This window comes from Labrus mixtus, chromosome 5 (assembly GCF_963584025.1).
Source record: "Labrus mixtus chromosome 5, fLabMix1.1, whole genome shotgun sequence".
Classification (NCBI taxonomy): domain Eukaryota; kingdom Metazoa; phylum Chordata; class Actinopteri; order Labriformes; family Labridae; genus Labrus; species Labrus mixtus.
In genome coordinates, this window is record NC_083616.1 from 18,731,176 (window position 1) to 18,752,792 (window position 21,617).

The 21,617-nt window shown below is 40.7% G+C and overlaps 2 protein-coding genes across 4 annotated transcripts in view; one reads left to right on the forward strand and one right to left on the reverse strand.

Annotated features, from left to right (window-relative positions):
- The window catches only part of taok3a (TAO kinase 3a), a 77,286-nt gene extending 59,826 nt beyond the window's left edge, over positions 1-17,460 (forward strand). For all 3 annotated transcript variants that reach the window (XM_061038376.1, XM_061038378.1, XM_061038377.1), the window contains exons 13-21: positions 581-772; positions 2,169-2,306; positions 7,863-8,099; positions 9,379-9,507; positions 10,498-10,701; positions 11,415-11,654; positions 12,140-12,352; positions 12,855-13,037; positions 16,102-17,460. In XM_061038376.1, coding sequence (XP_060894359.1) covers positions 581-772; positions 2,169-2,306; positions 7,863-8,099; positions 9,379-9,507; positions 10,498-10,701; positions 11,415-11,654; positions 12,140-12,352; positions 12,855-13,037; positions 16,102-16,263 — 1,698 coding nt within the window. In that variant the 3' untranslated portion in view covers positions 16,264-17,460. The remainder of the gene's footprint in view (positions 1-580; positions 773-2,168; positions 2,307-7,862; positions 8,100-9,378; positions 9,508-10,497; positions 10,702-11,414; positions 11,655-12,139; positions 12,353-12,854; positions 13,038-16,101) is intronic.
- A 319-nt stretch (positions 17,461-17,779) lies between these two features.
- pebp1 (phosphatidylethanolamine binding protein 1) lies at positions 17,780-20,024 on the reverse strand. Its single transcript, XM_061038379.1, has 4 exons — positions 19,827-20,024; positions 19,359-19,468; positions 18,399-18,499; positions 17,780-18,187 (listed from the first exon to the last, which is right to left on the reverse strand). The coding sequence occupies exons 1-4, from the start codon at positions 19,959-19,961 to the stop codon at positions 17,970-17,972; spliced, it is 564 nt and encodes a 187-aa protein (XP_060894362.1). The 5' UTR covers positions 19,962-20,024; the 3' UTR covers positions 17,780-17,969.
- Between the last annotated feature and the right edge of the window lie 1,593 nt (positions 20,025-21,617).

The following is a 21,617-nucleotide window of genomic DNA, read 5'->3' on the forward strand; positions in this document are numbered from 1 at the left end:
TCTGAGGCAGCATGAACAGACATGGACAGCTAGCAGCCACAGCAGCAGTGTCATCCTACACCACAGGAAGAAAGTCAGAGCAGCTACCAGAACTCATAGCAATAAGAAGCAGCAGCAGGCTTTACTGTGGAAAAAACTGATAATAACATCCAAACGTGGTCTTTTACTGCATACTTAACTGGATTGTTTGCTGCACCTAAATGTTATTTAGATTTCTCTTTACTGTATCTATGGTGTAGACACAGTCAAGTTGCCTTCTAAATAGAGGGCATCTTAGCCAGAACAATATGCATTTACATGAGAACTGACATAGATGGTAGAAACATACACAAGCTCATGACAACAATCGGAAGTGAGTTGGTTTTTTAGGATGAATAGGATTCTAATGTTATCCAGAGGTTATTGGTTATTTTCCTGCATTGAGGTTAGGTTTGATGACACAATTTAGAGAGGCCTGTGTATGGAAGGGGTAAAGGACAAAAGAGTCTATGTATGTTGATTTTCAACTGTGTATAATTTCTCTGTTTAATTGTGGTAGCATGTGTTTTTTAAATATGTGTGTGTGGATGTTTTGTTGCAGGACAGTGAGGCAGCCAGCTGTAAGATGAACAGCCTGGGCAGCAACCACTCCATCCCCAGCACCTCTGTCAGCACAGGCAGCCAGAGCAGTAGCGTGAACAGCATGCAAGAGGTGCTGGAAGACAGCTGCTCCGACATGATGCACCCACAGGACTACAGCAGCACCCTGGAGTCCTCTCCACACGCCAAGAAGGTAAAAAGTCAGGGGTGTAGGTTGATAAGGTTAGGATGTAGGCGGTAAGTGTTAAAGAGTATAAGGGCTCGAATTGTCAACATCTAAAAATCTGAGAACTTCTCAAAATAAAAGAATAAGTACCCATTCATTGATCCCAAATATGTTCCCTTTAGTGCATTGGTAAAAAGGATTTAATTGAACATTATCAGTAATAATAAAGGAGTACTTTTTCATATACATATATTGGCTGTTCTTCCCCTTTGCATACTAGTTTTTCCACAAAATCTTACAGTAGGGATGTCATAGTAAGATTTTTCCAGCAGTTAATAAACTTGACAAAAATATTTTCACAGAACATACTGGAATTTCTACAAGAAATAAATACATATTCAATTCTGTGGATCTGAATCTGAATTGTCATGAGATTTGGTCAGGTTGTAATCTTGCAGTAGAAAACACTTACTATTATGCCATGAATCTAGATTGTAGTCTTTAGTGAGTAAAAAAAACACATTCAACTAATAGAGTGTTATTTGTACAATGGTTTCCTTTCTGGGGTAATAACTATGCACTCTGAAATCAGAAAGATGCATGGCTTTGTACATACATCCTCTGGATTTCTATTACTGTTTTCAGTATGAAACCATGGAAACCATCAACACAGTCCTTACAGTTCGGCTGATAGCCTTAACTTTCTAACTAACACCATTCACAATGTGAGAACAAAGGCTATGTATACATTTCAACAAGTGTCACACACTCCCTATTTCCCCAATAACAGCCCTGTCATGCTGCACACATACAAACACACGGAGCCCACAGGTTAACACAATGCCTGACATTCTCACTGAATACCTCAAATGACTTAAAAATGAACAACGAGAGGGCTGTCACTGATGTATCACTCTTTTTCCTAATCTGCTCTTTGTATTTTGACAGTGGCTGAATAAGGATGTCACTTCATGAACAGATAGACAATGTGTTGCTACAAGTTCATGGGCTGAGCTGAGAACAAAGAGTGACACACGTTTTCAAATGCTGATGAAGTTCCCTGTTCACATGATTTAACTCTTTGGTCTCCTGCCAAAAACCAAGGGATTGAGCTTTAACATTTCATCTTGATTTTTAAGTGATTACAGTCCACACAGTTTTACCAAATGCTGAGGATTCCTTGTAAAACAGATTTCATAAGATTCAAATGGGGGGGGGGGGGGGGGGGGGGGGGGGTTGATTTTTAAAAATGTAATCAAAGATGTTGGAGCAGTTTAAACACTGATACAGTTATTCTGTAAGTTAAAAGCATTGCATTTTTCACTTCACTTCATCTGATTTTATAGTAAAAGAAGACTGCTGTCTGTCTCTATTTATTACTAGTATATCTTAAATGCTTTCTACATGTGTTTGTTTCATACAGGACCCTCAGTACAACTGGGATGATGGGATCCATAGGGATCTAAGGTCTGGGCTGAGGCCGGCTTCCTCCGACAAGAGCAGCCAGGCCCAAAACTACAAGAACCAGGGACGCTTTGCCACAATAAAATCAGCCTCACTGGTAAGATTGACAAAATCTCTCCTTTTTTCTAACCTTTTTTTTTCTTCCAAAAAACATGCCCCTCAGGGGTTTCAAGATCAATCATTTGTGGAAGATTCACCCTAAAAGCCGTGTTACTTTGAAAGCCAAAAACACAAAAACAACTTTTTGCAGACGCCAACATCTTTCAGAGTGTTTTGTTTACACCAGAGTGGCATTCGGGGGCACAGAAGGGGCATTCTTTTTTGCTAAAATCTGTCTGAGAGTGCCAGTCAAAAGGCTGGTTGTGATTTAGTGTAACGTGTTAACCCCAAAGAAAGGCGATGAAGATCTGTGTGCTAACCAACTTGTTTTATTTTTTTCTATTAAATATGAAAGCTGGACTGTATTTCTTTTTGGACTGTAGTTTGGCAAAAATCTATAATCATTGTTTTTGTTTTTTCATCAGTCCTTTCTTTGGTATAAGCCTGTTTCTGGCTCTGCTCTCCAGTTTGGTCCCTTTCTCTGCTTCAGATTTTTGTTTCTCTGCGGTCCTACCTCTGCTTCACCTCACTTCTTTTGTTTTCTCCTCTTTTACTACGCTTCACATTACCACTCCCCTCCCTCCACCATCTCCTTTATTTCCTCCTCTCCTGCACTTGACAATACATCATGCTTAGATCTTACTCAATATTCTGTGTTGAAGGGGGTGGATTTCTCTCTCTCTGTCGGTTTCTTTCCTTGTCTCTTTCTCTCTCTCCCTCCCTGTCTGTTGTCATGGAAACCAGTTCTAGTAACTTGTAAGTAGTTGTGTTGCTGTGTGTAAGTGTATATGAGAGTATACCTGTTTACCCATCCATGACCGGTTGGTTGTAATTGTGAGTTCTTCCTGCTGCCAGGTCTTAAACCGGACATGAGAGAACATGAGAAAAAAGATGTTTGTTTATGTGTGTGGTCAAGGACAGTATAAGGACACAGATGCACCCACACAGAGTGTAACACACTGAGGGCTGTAATTTGTGTTTGTTTATGGACCACAGGTGTCCTTTATGTGTTGTTGCACACTACTTGATATTTGGCTCATCTCAGGAGTTTCATACTCAGGTTTATAGTGCTACAATTCAATAAAAGTTTGAAGGTTTGAAATAAACATCCCACCTGGCTAAACCTGGTTATCATTATGTCAGACATGTAGACTGTGTAAAACATGGACATGGGGCATAGAGAGGAGTGCAGCATCAGTCTGCATTAAGATTCATCTGAGCTCCTGTTGCTAACACACAATGATCAACAGATGCCAGCAATGCCTGTGTTTTAACTTCACTCCAGACGCAGGATTTGTTGTTTCAGTCGCCATACAATAATTATCTTGTTGTTTGCTAACCAAGGTAGATCCTAACAACACTAAACCAGGAAGAACAAGCTCACGACTAGCATGGCTCATGTACGACTCCCATAGCATTTTAAATTGCTACACCAAGCATTCTTATCTCTAGAACCAGGTACATACTGGGGAAAGAGATTGAAGTACTACTGACATAGTGGGTTGATAATGAGCCTGCCACATCCTTTGACTTTTCCACATAACTTTGTACAATTACATGTAGTATCAACTGTTATCTTTGCATTCATCATCTGTTGAAATATTCTTTTAGCAAAACTACTCTGAATGCAAATGCCATTGCCATTTTTCTGGTTAGCTTACTAGTGTTTAATTAACTTTAAAGTACTTCTGTTGATGCTTTAATAGGCATTTGCATTTAACACTTAATAATCTTTATGTAACCTATATTTCATGCTCTTTTGTAAAAAAATATGATTTTACTGTGCTGTAAATGTGGAGCAATCTGGCACTAGAATATCCTTTACAATTGCTAAAAATGGATTTAATCTTACCTTGTTTACGAAAGTGTTTGTTCTGCTGACGAGTCTTAGTTGCTTGTCAGAGAACCGGGGTTGCAGGACATGTAACCAAAAGCACACAAAGAGCTCTGTACCCAGTGCCTACAACTCGCATACATTTGATCTAATAAGAAAAATCATCTTCCCTATTCCTAGCCTTTAATTTATTTTCCAATCTGTTATCTATCTTTTCTAAGAATCAGTAAAGCATCGTTGAAATATTGTCAGTACACACACCAGAGTTTAGGCTCAGTCATTTTGTTCTGTGACTTGCTGTGGATTAAAGTTAAACTGAGATGCCTCAGATGTAAGCAGCTGAGGTGGCTCGAACTGTGAAGGCAGCTCTTTGTAAGTGAGTGTTTGTCTGTCTTGAAAAGAGGCACAGTCGTGTAAACCTCAGTATCTGTGCCGTGTGATATCGCCAGTCCTGCCTGCCGGCGCTGAGAGGGATGACATCATCTTTTTCTGCCGAGTGCAGACGTCCTCAGATTGGCCTCGACTCGCTTAGACTGGAATCAGCAGGTAGACAAAGAGAGACAGAGAGAAGAACACAGGGTCCAGATGGAGAGGGCTGATGAATCGAAAGGAGATGGAGAGAGGAATGTGGAAAACAGGAAAAGAGAGATAAACAAGAAGAAGGAATTAAAAATGAGGAAAAAACATCAAAAATGAGGAAAGAAAAACATCAAAATGAGTGGCATCCTTGTAAAATCTAAGTATGAAAATTCCGCAGTTGAAAAAGTAGCTCATATTTCCAAAACACAAGGGGGGAGATCAGTGATGGAGAGAGATTTTAAAGGATTAAAGCATGAATTAAATTAAATTAGCATGACACAGACGACAGATATCAGGGGATGAGAGGGACAGATAGGCTAACAGAGGTGAGACAAAAGAGCAGTGCAGATTGAAATCTGGACAGGCAAAGAAGGACAAACAGGATGGCGAGAAGAAAAAAGGGTGATGGGCTTGTCTCCCAGAGGTTAAATGAAGCAATGAGTCCAATCTGATGTAGAAGTGAGAAAGAGCGGAAGGAAAGGCTTAATTCTGAAGAAGACAGACATTGTGAAGAGGGAATGGGGAAAAAAGGGAAAGACATAAAAGGAGGAGTAAAATGTATCTATGGGGAAAGGAAGGATGAAAGCGGGAGCAAATGTGGGATGTAGGAAGCATTCGAGAGGGAGGGCTTGGGGTTATTATAGGTCAGATGAAGTAACAGACTCAAGCGTGAGGCTGTTTGAGAGACAACACTGTAAAATATTTCACCACATCTGCCGCTCTGCTCTTCTTCAGCTCTCACTTGCAGATTGTAACCTGACAGCCTGTGAACCTTTCAACATCAACAACAAAGCAGAAGATTACAGTTTAAGGAACATAAAAATATTCACCTTACATCACCCTGACCCTTCTTTATTGGAAAGGGTCAAAGCTTATTACTCATAAATGTTAATAAACCAGATGCACCTCTTCTGAATTTGCATCTCCTTTAAAGGCTCAAACAGACATACAAGAGTACAGAACCACTCACATTAGGGCACACAGGAAAACAGGATACTAAAGAGGAGTCTGTAGAGGCTTTTTGCTTCCTCTGTTTACCGAAATGACTTCACCACATGTTACTTTACACCTGTAGCAACATTGAAAGCACAGCTAGTCTTCCTCTTCCATCTCACAGCTGACGAAGAGCTGGATCAAGCCTAAGAAAGAACATTACAGTGCTGCTCTCTTCTCATAAGGACGTCTGCTATATGTTTAAAAGAGCAGCTGACTGGTGTTGTGCTTTTTTTTTCTCCATAATTTGCTTTAAGTCATTTATCTCTTGTTGCTTTTATGCTCCTTTTTTAAATTGCAGCGCTTTGCAATTTGCTTAAAGTGTTATAAATCAAATGTTCTGGACAGCATGACAACGTTGACCTGATCTGTCTGCATTCTTTTACTCTATCATCAGAAACTAGCTCTACTTATTTTCTTTATGTTGAATTTATCATATTTCTAGCCGTGGACATTTATTATTAGAAAAATGTTCTCTTATCCTTAGCGTTGAACACTTTTGAGAAGCTTTAAAATGGTGTGTGGTTAAAGGTTGGGATGGCTTTAACTTGTTATTGATGAGTAGACATTTGGTCAATTTATATTCACTGACACGTGATATTCGAACAGGAGAGCTCAAACGTGTCTGAGAAAACTTTGCTGTTAATTCAACAGAAATAAAAATGCAAGAAAACAAACGTATTTGTTTTTGCACTAATCAGCCATAAAACCTCCTGTAGTATTTCATCATGTCCTCTAAGTAAACAACTAACATTTCTTCCACCTTGATCCAAAAAATAAGCAGAATAATTAGCTGGCTGATTATGGCTGAGCTCAGTGAAACACATTCACCTTTAGCCTGCATGCCCCCCCACCCCCCTCCCTCCCTGAATATGATCTCCTTCCAGTCCCTAGGCCTTGTGTGAAAGAGGCCGTCACATGACGTGACTTGGCCCTTTGTGGCAGCATGCAGGGTGCCAGCAAAGCGAGTGACTTGGATTGGAAGCTGCTGTTACAGTGGGGTATTGATTCAGCACAGATTAAGGAAAAGGGGGGCCTCAGTCTCCACCTATTTCCAAAGAAAATCCCCCCTCCCCATTATTACCTGTAGGTGCTCCCATTTTACTTTTGATTATTTTATTTTTTTTCTTTTACCCTTAACTCTCTCCCAGCCACTCTCCATCTGCTGTTTCTCCTTTGCAATCACCTCCCCCTCTGCCTGCTCCACTTGGAACCCCCCCTTAACTTCTCTCACTCTTTCTCAATGAGGTATTCATGTGACCCACCTGCTGTCCGCCGCTTAGCGTTAGCCCGACTAAAGAGCAGCTCTGTGCTCTTGTTGGCCCGCGCCGTCGGCCTGCCTCATTCACAGTTCACACGCCTGTCTCGCCCGCTGCATGCCCAGGGCGCGAACCAAGGAAAGGGAGGGCTTAGCGGGGGGGGGGTCATCGTCCAGTAAGGGTGGGGTCTCAGGGGTGGCATCGGCGTGCAGACCGGGTTCTGCCGCGCATAGGATGCTGCACAAGGTTCCTGGATGCTGGTGCACTTGGCTAAAGTTGCCATCATGTTTGGCCTGAGGAGTTCAGGTGGAAGTTATGAGAAGATGCGGAGCGAGTACCAACTAGATGTGGAGAACCCTTTCAGTCTTGAGGTTGGTTTATTCGTTAAAGAGTTTGTTTAAAAATGGGTAACATTGCTGTTGAGACATGCCACATGTCTTTAAATCCTTGGTTTTTTTTAATATTGTTTTAAAACTTTGTCTCATTCCATCAACTCCTCCACGGATATTTTGTGGTGGACGATTAGGTGAAGTGTTGTGCTCTGGTCAGATGAAAGAGCTTTTGTTTGGCTCCAGTTTAACAAAATCCAAAGGGACTTCTTTATTTGAGGTCTCTTTTTCCCATGACATAATCAAACTTCTTTCTTGCCTCTGTAAAACTTGTGTTGCTGTATCAATGCTGTTATTCAACTGAAATTATTGTTGTTGTTCTTTTTCATTTCTTCTCTCTTATTAATATTGTCTTGCAAATTGTTTTACAAAGGTGACAAGTAAAGCACCTTTATTTTATTCTCTGTAATTCTTGCATATGCTTTTAAAGACATGGTTTTAATTTGATCAAACCATTAGATGTGGCTGTGTTCCGACAACTAACTTCTCTTCCTCCACAGGTGACCAAGCAGATCCACGAGCATGAGCAGGAAAATGAGCTGCGGGAGCAGATGTCGGGCTACAAGCGCATGCGGCGGCAGCACCAGAAGCAGCTGATTGCCCTGGAGAACAAGCTGAAGGCCGAGATGGACGAGCACCGGCTAAAGCTGCAGAAGGAGGTGGAGACGCAAGCCAACAATGCCTACATCGAGCTGGAGAAGCTGGCCAAACGCCATGCGGGGCACACCGAGAAGGAGGTGGGATATGCAAGGGGCTGAGGGGGGCTTACAGGACATGATTGGAAATGCAAGACTGGATGCATAAGAACAGTAACCTCTAAGTTTTTTCCCAGATGATCAAGCTGACCTACATGTAACAGGCAACAGTTGTCTGGGGGGATAAGGTATACTTTGGAAAAACAGGGGAGGACATGACGTTTGATTGTATAACTGCAGTAGGAAAGCTTGTTGAAAAGTTTGACTGTTCAAAATGTGTTTTTAACCATGAATCAGCAGTTTTAGTTTTACCTTGAATAATTAGGAAAGTTTTGACTTTACACACCACTGTCAACCAATGATAGATACATGGGATGAAAGACAAGGGCAGAAATGCGTCACAGGATCTCATGCTCTGAAAAAACAAGCTGCATATCTCTGTGATTAGCAGGCAGCATGCCGGACCTGTCAGGGAGATAGTGTGTCTGTTCATATACAATCGACCAGCACACACACATAAACAGGAACATAAACAAAATTTCACACGAGGGGGCACGTTACTCAGATAAACAAAGCAATATATCAATAGAAGAGATATTGACTTCCATCACTAGAATGACCATTGGTTGGAAAATAGATTGTTTCATGAATTAAATCTCCCGCTTTTTTAACTTTATCAAATACAGCTCAAATACTGAAAAGAAAATCAAACCCTCTTATGTGAACTGGACATTAAACAGACTTTAACCAGTAATGGCATTTTAAATACTACAGACCTGAATGTGCTCGTATTTTTATTTTCTTAAATTAAATGTTAGAATATCTTTATATCTGACTTTAGCTACAGCATTTAATCACAAAACAACTTGCAAACACTCATTCAGTCTCTGAGTAAACATGAGGCTTCAGGTGGAATCTGATCATTACTTCTATTGATGATTTATCCTCAGATATGTTATCTATTGAACATTTTGTGTAGATAAATTGCTTGTAGTTCCACAAGGAAAAAAAAATAGTATAGAATATTAAAAGGATAATAAAGCTAGAAAAAAATATATTCTTCATGGACAAACTGTTACAAGAAAAACGTTTGCCATAACTGTCTAAAACAATTTCTTATTGTACACTATCTGAGAAATGAATGTGATTCATGGCAGATAATATTGTATTTATGAATTGTCTATCATACAAACGTAGGTATTATATGACTTTATTTATTCATTGGTCAGTGGTGAGCTCCTGGCTTGTTATCAGTTAAGCAGTCCATGCTAAGCTGACAGCCTCTCGTCTTTGTTCTTCTCCTGTCTTCTGATTCCTGCAGATGAAGACAGCGTTGACAGATGAGAAGAAGTTCCAGCAGCAGATCGTGACCCAGCAGAAGAAGGAGCTGACCACCTTCCTGGATAACCAAAAGAAACAGTACAAACTCTGCAAGGAGAAGATTAAGGAGGTGTGCTATGTTTGTTGGTTTCTTTTTTTGTCCTCCTCCTTTGAACGCCTCTCCCTATCGTGTATTACACATGAGGTCCTGTATGCTGTTTACTGTTGAATCAGCCCTCCTCCACACAACATGGACATTTAGTACCCCCTGAAATGGTTTTCGATGAGATGTGTTGAATCACTCAGTCTGCTCACTATGTTCCTACACATGTATATACGGAAAAACAAGGGAAATACCACACATACTTAGTTTGTACAATGTGCATTTGTGTGCTTCCACAACCTTAAAATGGAGAGAGAAGGCTCATGTGGGCTGCAAGCGTGATGCACTGTGTTTTCAGTGACTAGATAAGTGACTAAAATTAGGTCAGCGCAGTTAAAAGAAAGCATTGCTGGCAGGGAGCGATATTTCCCACCAACTGAGGGCTACAACGGAATCAGACACCACAGAGAGAGGGGATCAGGCTCATGTGTTAAGTGCATTAGCTGGAGTTGTAGATTACCTTAAAGCCCATGAAAGAGAAAGAGAAGTCATACTGAGGAGGGATAGATGTGGCTGAATTTTTGTTTTGTCAACCCTCCTCTGGCTATAATAATAGTGTGATCTGTAGTGTGAAACAGAAGGTCAAATTGAGTGTTGTACGCTCTTACTGCAAACACAAAATATTGTGAACACGTGTTTTATTGAGGCATTTATGGATGCATTATATCACATTGGAAGCATACATTTAAATACATTGTTTGGACATTTTATACTTGTGAAAAATATATTTGTACACCCCACATATTCACTGATTCAGACTTAAATCTCAAACTATAGAGTTCCTTACCAGCTGCCTCTAATGAATAATCCAAATTTACAAGTCATAGACTAGATAAACTGATATTCACTTTAACAGATAAAGTACTCATAATGTCACACATTTCCATCAGTCAAGCTTAAATTAACAGATAAACAGGCTAACGTTTTCCTCTACTTTCAAACGTTGTTTCTTCTCAGGAGATGAACGAGGACCATAGCACACCCAAGAAGGAGAAGCAGGAGCGTCTGTCCAAGCACAAGGAGAACATGCAACATTCCCAGGCCGAGGAGGAGGCTCACCTCCTCGGCCAGCAAAGGGTTTTCTACGACAGGAACTGCCGTGGCTTCAAGCGCAAAGTCATGATCAAGAGGCACGACGTGGAGCAGGAACAGATCCGAGAGGTGCGGAGGATGTACATTTAAAAAAAAACCCAAAAAAAAAAACATCACATGCAATTAAATATTTAATAGTCTAAAAATATTTTTTAAGGACATTGTTATTAATTAAATGTTAATTGTCCAGCTCAAGTTAACCAAACCGTATACTGTATGTCATATTCAAGAATTGACCCCTTTTTTATTTGGTAATTTTTTGTGATGATGGTGTAAACAGGCCCAACAAGATTATAAAACAAAAGAAGTCTTTGTCAGCAAACTGCAGGGTTTTTTCCTAATAATTACGCCCATTGTTCCTTACATCTGTGAGGTGTTCCCTATTAACTATAAGAAGATTATTGCAGAGTAAAGCAAGGCAACAATGTCATAATCTGAAAAGCTGTTGTGTAAATCTGACAAATTATTAGAAGCTTCAAAAGCTGTCTTTAGGAAAATACACAATTTTCTGAGTCACGTTTTTGTGTTTTATAGATAGTTATATTGTTTTAGTAGATACAAGAATGAAGTGTTTGCATGAAAACAGGAGTACACATGATTTAGTGTTGTGGTATGTATTGTTTTCTCAGCTGTCCAAAAAGGCAGGCAGTGTTTTAACCTGGACACACAGAGAGAGAAATTGATCTTAATGTGAAAATGTGAATTTAACATTCAAAACAAGCTAAATAAATGTATCAATAGCACCCCACTGTATGTCATCCCCTCTCCTCCTCCACCCTCAGGAGCTGAACAAGAAGAAAACCCAGAAAGAGATGGAGCACGCCATGCTGATCCGCCATGACGAGTCTATGCAGGAGCTGGAGCACCGGCAGCTGAAGAACCTGCAGAAGCTGCGGATGGACTTGATCCGCCTGCAGCACCAGACGGAGCTGGAGAACCAGATCGAGTACAACAACCGGCGGGAGCGTGAACTCCATCGCAAACATGTGCTGGAGCTCCGGCAGCAGCCCAAGAACCTCAAAGTGAGTCCACAAAGAATCAATCTAAGATTCTTATCTAAGATTTTAAGAATAAAGGTGCTGAAAATGCAGGGTGCATACACCTTTTTGGATTTCTTTTGTTTCAATACCTATTTTTAAAATTCTACTTGTGTATTTGAAATGCTAAATTGGTTCCACCTCTAAGATGGTGCAAGCCATGAGCAACATCCTTTATGTTTGGAAGATTTTGATAAAACACTGATGCAAGATGGATGTAAGAAATTAATTTGAAAAAGAAACTGTGCTAGCACATAAAAAGTGAGTCATCCCTGAATGTCATATCCGTTTGATTTGCTTTAGAGGATGATGAAGACGAGAACATTTCTCCGAGGTTATTTTAAACCTTAAACCTGAGCAGCAAAATCCTTAAAGCACGCCTAAAAAAGGAAAGGAAACTTTAAGTTTTTATTCAATAACATCTTTATCATTCCTCATTGTTTTTTGTCTGTCTCTGTCCCCTTCACCAGGCTCTGGAGCTGCAGATAAAGAAGCAGTTTCAGGACACATGTAAGGTCCAGACCAAGCAGTACAAGGCCCTGCGCCACCACCAGATGGAAATTACGCCCAAGGCCGACCACAAGACAGTGCTCAAGGCCCTGAAGGATGAGCAGACACGCAAGCTGGCCATCCTGGCTGAGCAATATGAGCAGAGCATCAATGAGATGATGGCCTCACAGGCAGTGAGTGGAGGGACATTAATGTGATGATTTTGTTATTTTTGAACAATATTTTTTGAACAATTTTAAAGATAGAAAATGTTGCCTTTGTTGGAGATTATGGCGTGTCTATGTCCACTGTTGCATATGAGTTCATTTTTCTTCCTTCTTGTTTGCTCTCACCTCTTATTCTTTTTCTGACATTTCAATTCAATTACATCTCTTTGTCAACCCTCATGTCTTAATCAAACCTCTAACCCTTCCTCCAACTCCTCCCTTTCCACTGTATGTCCTTGTTGCCCTTCCACTTTCCTCCTTTTCCTTCCTCACCACCTCCCCTCCCCTCCCCTCCCCTCCTTTCTGTCCTGTCTGTCTCTATTCCCTCTTTCTCCTCTCTCTCTCCCTCTGTGTATCTTATCAATGTACCCCCATCATCAACCACTCAATCTATCTACTATCTCTCTCTCTCTCTCTGTCTCTTTGTACCTCCCTCTCCCACGTTGCGGTCCATGGTCGGCTGTGTCAGCTGCGTCTGGATGAGGCCCAGGAAGCCGAGTGCCAGGCCCTGAGGCAGCAGCTGCAGCAGGAGATGGAGCTGCTCAATGCCTACCAGAGCAAGATCAAGATGCAGACCGAGGCCCAGCATGAACGTGAGCTTCAGAAGTTGGAGCAGAAGGTGTCACTGCGCCGGGCCCACCTGGAACAAAAGGTATGGTGAAAGAAACACTCGTCATTCATTCGATTTATTTCAATGCTCTGGCATCTTAAATGAAATATAGTGAAGTTAGTGTTTCCAAGTGTCCACAATAGAAGGAACGAGTCCTGAATAATTGAAGTCAAGCTCCTTAAAAAAACAACTTGTCTAATAGCTGAAAATTGGTTTGTTAGTTACATTTGATAAATGTTATAGTTAAGAGCTCCAGTCCTTGAACTCAGCAAAGTTGAATTCAAACTTCTTCATGCACAGTTTTTCTAAGTCCCCTTTTGACAAAGAAATTTACAAAAATCTGCTAGCCAAGGCTCCACAAGAACTTGTATATTTGAATAGTTGGCTTGTTTAAAATATGCATTCTATGAAGTCATTTACAAGGCACAGTCATTCACTTAGTAGCTGTGTATCTAGTTGCTAAAAGTGTTTGAGGCTTACCATCAGCTGAAATGCAACTTCATGACTACCTTTGTGGAGAGACTTTGCATATTCCCTATTTGTACGATACATCATGTATATTCCCTCTCTATAACAGCAGACTTTCTGCCGCTTGCCATTTGCCAAGTATAGATTGTCATAAAAATGTCACAGTCTTGATATTGTCACCAACTGATCAGTGATGGAGAAACCATTCACAATATCTCTAATCATGAACAATTATAAAATGAAAAAATTCACAACATGAAGCATACACGTGTACACACACACACACACACACACACACACACACACACACACACACACACACACACACACACACACACACACACGTGGTAATGAGTAGAAATACAAACAGTGCAGCAGCTTTTTTTTAGCACATCCTGATGCTCAAGCAGACAGGCCTGGATACACATTTGCATCCACCTCAGCAGGCAGTGCAGGCGTCGAAAAGCGATCAAGACAGACAGTAAGGAGTTCACACAGACACACACAGATTTCACTCGCCACAGGTGGTGATGACAGTGGTATGCCTTATTCCTGCAGGGAGCAGACAGCCATTTCTCTCCCACACACTCCTAATGCTGCTCAAATCTCTACAAGACAGTATTGTTTCCTTATTAGAGCATTTTTGGCATAGTACTACATTTATAATAAGAAACTATTAATACAGAACTGTTATTCAGTGTCATAAATATGCTGTGAATATGTGTCAAGTCTAAATTGTCATTCTAACTTCTGACAATTTGTGGCATTTGTTTTGAATTTATCGACTATATCATTTAAGAAGTGACTTACTTTTTTGCAAGCTGGCAACAAGCCTTCCTAAGTGTATGTTTTTCACAGTTGTGTCCCTCTGAAATGTGTTGCATGGCATAGAATGAGATGAATTGTTATGTGGTAATTCAGACTACCTGTCATGCATTGAAACATCATGTGATAAGATTGGAAACTTGCAGATACGCCTCCTTCCAACGTGACTGACGTCATTGACACAGTCTAGTAGACAGCACTCCGACAACAAAGGAAGAGACGTTTGAAATGCCGCCCTGATCCAGTTCCACTGGTGTCTGGAATGAGCCATGGTGGTCTGCCACCATCTACTGGCTACACCCAGAACTGCACGGGGACTGGGATGATGTCATGTTTTTCAGAAGCACTATTGTCCTCAGGTTCGGTTCATGGTCAAAGTCTGGAGTTTTCTGTGCATGCTCAGTAGTTGGCCAGATTGCCGTATTGCGCCATGCAGTGCTTTGTCTGCACCTGTGGATGTGTGTACCGAGTCAATGTGAGAGCTCGGCTCGAAGAGCAGCCGACACAACCCCTGCAGACGCAAACTTAACAAAATCACACCTTAACAATAAAAAACGATGCACTTTAAAATGCTTCATTTACAAGGGAATGCCAAATCTTCAATTTTTAGGAATATAACATAGCTGTTAAGACTTTGCAAAAACGTTATGAAAAGCTCTTCAGTGTCATGAAAACAAAGAAAAGCCTTACAATGAATACAGCATTTGAAAAGGTTACAGTGTGACTCATCTCTGTTTCAGTCTTCACTTATCAACACTGCAAAGCTTTTCTCTTTTCTGTGTTTAGACCCAGCAAATGCAAACAAGAGATTAACAATAAAAAAAGGTTATTCCCATTCACACTGAAAGTCCTTACACACCTCTGATACAGATCTACAGATGTTCAAAATATCATTCAGTGGACTTCTTCTCTCAGACATGATCCAAAGAAAGTACTGGAGCACACAAATCACTTAAGGCAAATTTATTTAGGTGCAAAGGACTAACGTTTCGATGCACTGCGTCTGTGATTTGTGTGCTTTCTTTGTATCCACTCGGACAGAAGCAGTCTACTGAATAATATTTTGAACATCTAAGGTCCTTCTTTGAGAGCTACGACCTCCATTTGTGGAGTTGCTGAGGCTTAGAGTTTCCTTCTACATTGCACATATCTACTGATGTTTTTACTCATTCGCATGATTAGACCTCTCCTTCATTACCGTGATGGCTTGTCTGGACTAAGCTTGATTGACGTCTTCCCTTCACTGTCCTGTTGATCTAAAGATAAAGATAAAGATAAACTTTATTGATCCCCCATGGGGGAAATTTTTTGCACCTAGTTGCACCTATAAGGACAAGAGAACTTCAAATGTTAGTGTTGTTAATGGTATAATTATTTATGAAGTGGAAAAAACTCTGACACATCATCAGTACTTAACACTGAAACATTAATCAGCGATACAAATGACACTGTCTCACTTAACATCTCTCATCAAGCACTTTGAACTAAGACCAGTAGAAAGAAAACATGGAAACTTAAAGTTTGTATATAATATAACTTAATCTACAAAATCCCTTACAGTAAAGCCAACTCATCTACAACTGATGGACTAATTTGAAGTCTATTTTATGGCAGCAGGAAAAGAGCAATTATGAGGAGCTGGCTTCTCATCCTGAATTAATACAAATATAATACGATAAAAATATGTGTTTTTAACAGCATTTTAAAATTGAACCAATGACATTTAATCAGTCTGACACCTGTAACTATAGAATAAGTCGTGTTGGTGTTTATGTGATATCTGTATTCATTTTGAATTGTCTTGTATCTGCAGATTGAAGAGGAGCTGGTTTCCCTTCAGAAGGAGCGGACCGACCGGATCAAACACCTGCTGGAGCGCCAGGAGAGGGAGATCGACAGCTTCGACATGGAGAGCATGAGGCTGGGCTTTGGGAACCTTGGCACCCTGGACCTCCCAAAGGACGACTACAGATGAGGGGCTGTCGTCGCTGCTGCTGCTGCCATCATCATAATCCCCTGGGCGTCTGTCGTCTGCCTCAATACACCCCTCCCTCTTCCCTGACCTGACAGTGCAGGTGTTCACTGCTGCTGTTGACGCCCCCCATTCAAACACACACAGACGCAAAAAAAAAATACAACATGGCTCCAGAATAAGATGGTTTCTGAGCCGGTCAAAGAGACGACAGCAGGTTTTAGTGCCCAAGAAAACCCACCTAAACTTCCTCCCCCTCCTTACCTCTTGGTGTAACAAGATGACAAAAAAATATGCTGGATCCTGTAGTTGTCATGTTTTTGTAAGAATAATGATAACGTAGTCACAGTGTTTCTCGTTTCTTGTGCAATGACGACACTTTTGGTGTGACTAAAAGTGGAAGACGAGAGAAGGAGGGAGAGAAAAATGAGGGCCAGTTCGATGAGGAGCAAAATAAGTGCTCTGCAAACATGCATATTTTCAGAGGTGATTCATTTTTTTCCCTAGTTTGTTTTTAGGTGCAAAAAATCTCTCAAAGCGATAAATCAAACAGCCAAGCCTTCCGCAGCCGATGTTGGTCTGTGCTACTTCAACAAGTTTTTGGTATTTATTCATCAGGACATTTTTATGACAAATTTGAATAATTTGATACTTTGAGAAACAAATATTACATTATACATAGAGGTACGCTTCTGATAAATGTGACTCCTTCGGGTGATTACCGAGGGGAGAGTGAATCATGGTACTCAATATGTGTATCGTACTGATTTCTCTGCACTGGCAGCCAATGTGAATAATAATAATAGTACATGTGAAATCCAACTCCCAGCTAGCACAAAGGGCTTCAGGGGGGGCAGGGCTTGGGGGGATTGTAATTTGTGTATAGAAGGATTTATGGAGAGCTTTTACTTATTTTCGTATCGTATTTTAACTGTCACTGAATCAAAAAGAATTTTTAAATGCGCTTAAACGCCATCCTCAGTATTTGAGGCTCATTCATCTTTCAATGGGACTTTAATTTGATTTCCTTTCCTTTTTTTTTTGCTTCACACAACTCAAGCTGTGTATTTTCTTATAAACCAGACCAGTATGATGCTTTATTATTGCATGCACTTTAATTTCTTTTTTTCCAGGTTAAAGAAAGCATGATTCTGTCAGAGCTTTTAATTATATTTGTAAATAAAGTGCTCATCACACAAACCGAGGATGTGTTGGTAAATATGTCATATACGACTTCTAATGTCATCAGAATAACTTTGATAAGATGTATACACCGGGAGAAAAGACAGTAGAATTAGACCTCTTAGTTTGGAGGTCTGACTGCACACAGATGCAGGAGGGATCCAGTCTTTGACATGAAACTTTTGCAGTGAAGAGGTAAGCTGGTCGTCAGGTCTGTCATATTCTCTCTAATAGTAAATAACTTGGATCACAAAATCATTTTACTATTTTAAATGTACGCATGAGATCAATGGGTCTCTTATCATTTAAGAACCAAAAAATCCACAAACAACAACGATTATAGTGTGCAACAGATTTATTGAAGTGCAGATGTGTTCAGGAGGTTTTTTTGTAGGCATCAGTGGGGAAAGCAATTCTTGTCAGTGGCACAAACACAAAACAAATGCTCTACGTTGGGGTTCTTTCTTGGGAATTTCCTATTTCCTCCACGGGAATTCCTAGTACTTAATTCTTTACCGACTGTTTGTTTATTTCCCGGCCAGCTGCTCGTACAGTTTGGGGACGTAGTCGTCCCACTCAGCCTGGTAGCAGGTTCCCGCCAACGGGGTTCCCAGCTTGTACTTCTGCCTGAAGCTCTGGATCTTGAACTTTCCACGACCATCTCCACAGCAGTTAGTGAGAACGGCCTCGGAGCAGTTGAGGCTACCCGACTGCTCGTACACCAGCCACACATACCGGTGCAGACCTGAGGGGGACACAGTCTGAAATTAACAACTGATTCATGGGTTATCTAATTTCACTTTGATATAAGCTGCATTTAGTCTAACAGATTGACAATTTTCACCAGAAAATCCAGACTGTTATTCCACAAACAACAACAATTATAGTGTGCAACAGATTTATTGATGTGCAGATGTGTTCAGGAGGGTTTTTTTGTAGGCATCACTCTCTCCTACCTGTGCCCTTTGGAGGACCTGATCCCACGTAGTCCGACATGACACAGCCAGAGGACACATCATTACCTTTCATGTTGACCACCAAGAAATGATGCCACTCCCTTTAGTGAAAGACAAAAAAAAAAAAAAAGGATGGCACACTCCTTTTCTCTCGCTTGTCCATTAAAGCACCCCCCTCCCCTCCCTCTCTCTGAGACTTTGTTAAAAGTTATTAAAACTAAAACTCTGAATTCTAGAGAAACGTCTAGTTATGCTGCACTGGTCTTCAGGATGATCAGACTTACAGTATTTGCTCATGTTAAAACCTCTCAAACACCTAAATGTGTGCTCAACAATTGAAAAACTAGCCACAGACCATTAAGTAAACAGACAAAAAACATACTACATGTACATATCCCCTAAATATGGATAAATATAAATGTAAAGGTTTTAAGCTCATGGCTTCAATTGTGCTTGACTTAAGGCGGCACCCTTTGCACCCCTACTTCCCTCGATCACCAGTTATAAACCTGAGGGCGGAGTGATATACGGCGTCCAGAGGCTTCAGAGTTTAAGCTGCAGCATGTCTATAAATGACATCGTCGTAATCCATCACTGACAAGAACACAGCTTCAATGCTTCTTTATCTGCACGATAATGGAAAACTTGGATTTGTTTCTGTACAAAAAGCCAATTTTCTGTCTCTTAATTATGAGATCCTGATACTGTGATGACGAGACGACTAATACAATTTACATTTTCTTTGATGAATGCAATACTTAGGTTGGAACACTATTTCAACTGTGACAATGACCCTTGAGGAATGTCCTGCATTTTAACTCCTTCAAATAAAACCTTTATATGTCCTTATGATACAGTATGTGAGTGCTGTGGGACTACTACATATAAATTTATTATTTGTTCTTACAAACCTCATGTATTCACTTATTTGTTTTAAACCAGGTGTCACTCTTTCCTCACCTGAATTTGGGGTCCTTTCTGCTGGGAGCGTCAGGGTCGGTCAGAGCCAGAGTGTACATCTTACTGGAGTCACATCCTGCCCACTCGATGCAGGTAGGTCGGTTCTGAACCTGTTATAAACCGTAGATTAAGAGCATCAATTTCGGGTTTTGGTGGCTTGAATCAGATCTTTTGCATCTCTGACATACAGACACCTGGGGGCGCGATTATCCATAAAATACAGCTGCTGCTGCTGCTGCTGCTGCTGCGCACATAATGGAGAAGTCGTCATGCAACTTTAATCATTGTTTATAGACATTTGCAAACACGCTGAAACCACAATATCGTTTTTAAAAAAGCAGTGCTAACTATACTGCATATATCTTAAGAGCTATGTTCGCATTAGTTCTAAAGATAACACTCAGGAACGATGCCAACTTAGCTGAGTTGCTAGCCTGTCTAGCTCACAACAGTAGCTTGCTGACTAACCTGTGTTGGGGTGAGCACTTTGCCAAGCTCGTCGATCTCCACGGAGTCGTATTTAATCGTCAGAGGCTGTGCAGGTTTTTCTTCCACCTCCTGGAGGGCAAGAGCCCCGGTCCACTGGCTCAAATCTGCGGGCATTTCGATTTATGATCCGCTCACTTGTGGTAGGCACTCACAACCTGACAGAAATGCTGCGTTCGGGTACAACTAGGACATCAGAACTCTCATCAAAAGTTGTGCGCGTTTATCTTACAAACTGCACCGTCATAATACAAAATATCTTTCTTTTACTTCACAAATAAGACTAAAACGGATTTTATCTAGCTAATATTTTGTGTTACCGTTACTATAATCTTGTGGTTCAAATTTAAATTCCTATATTTGTACATGTACTGATGTTTTCCCCATTATGACCATAGATGTTATGGATGGTGACGCCAATTTTTACAGTGTGTTGCGTGGTATGGTTGCGTGGTGTCGCATGTTTTTAACTCAAAGTTAAATGCTGAGTTAAATAGAGGTCAATTGACTAATTCTTGCGTGTTTTGTTCGGTCTATGATTTTTTGGGGGGAAAAAAAGTCTGAAAGTCTATTTTCCCATTAATCTTTCAACAATTGAACGTCACAAATTACTATATCGAAACTTAAAGGGATACTTCACCCATTTGCATTAAGCTTGTTATCATTAGAAACCTGGTAGTATTTATGAATGCTCGTGTATTTCTAAGTCTGAAAAGGAGCTTCCAGTGACGCAAAATTACGATTTTTGCGTCACTGGAAGCTGTTGCGGTTACCAGGGTCAAACTACAACACTAGTTCGTCACATTTTCGACCACTGAAGCTACAGACCAATCACAGATCAGTGGGTGGGAACTCACTCCCAGAATCGAAACTTAACATCCGCCATATTGCTTGGAAGCGCTAGGCTCTATGGAGAAAGCTGAAAATGGCGAAAAAATATAAATTTAGCAGCGAGGCGGTTGCTGCCGACAGGCCGGTCTTGTGTCTTGGCTGCTGCAGCCACTAGCCGCCAGGGCCGCCGCAACACAAGACTGGCCTGTCGGCAGCAACCGTCTCGCGGCTGTGGAAGAAATCTCGGACTCTGTTGAGTAAACGGCCTCATGTGTTGAAGTAAATATGTCTGTAAATGTTTTTATTACTATATTTCTACTGCTATACTGTATATTTTGGAGAAACTGTAACGATCGAATTTCCCTCTGGGATTAATAAAATATTTCTGATTCTGAAATAGAGGACCTTAGTGGGAGTGGCCTGCGGTGCTGTGCATTCTGGGATTTGGTGTCTTTCATCCACATGAGCCAAAAAGACACTTTCTGCCTTTTCTTAGCCAAGAAACTTCAAAATGTATTTCACATTTCTACTACATGTATGACCCAATGTCAATACAGATTCATGTTTCAACGGGTGAAGTATCCCTTTAAAGTTAATCTTCTATCAGCTCATTCAGAGACTCAACCAGGCAAGAACGGCTTACACCTCAAATTTGATTTTTAAAAAAAGACAACCCCAGAGTTCTGTTTAGCATTATTAATCACTATTAATCACGCCCAGTTATCTCCCCCTCATCAAGATTGTGAACGGTATCTTATATTATTTGTCAACAAGAGCAACTGTATCAGATCCAACATTGCACCTCAGATTTAATCTCCTGTTTCGATAAATTATTTTCTGAATGCCATAATTCAGTCTACCCCCATTACATTGCATAACCTGGCAGACATTATTTCTAACATGCAGCAGTCCTCCTAATTGACATTTCACATTTACCAGTTT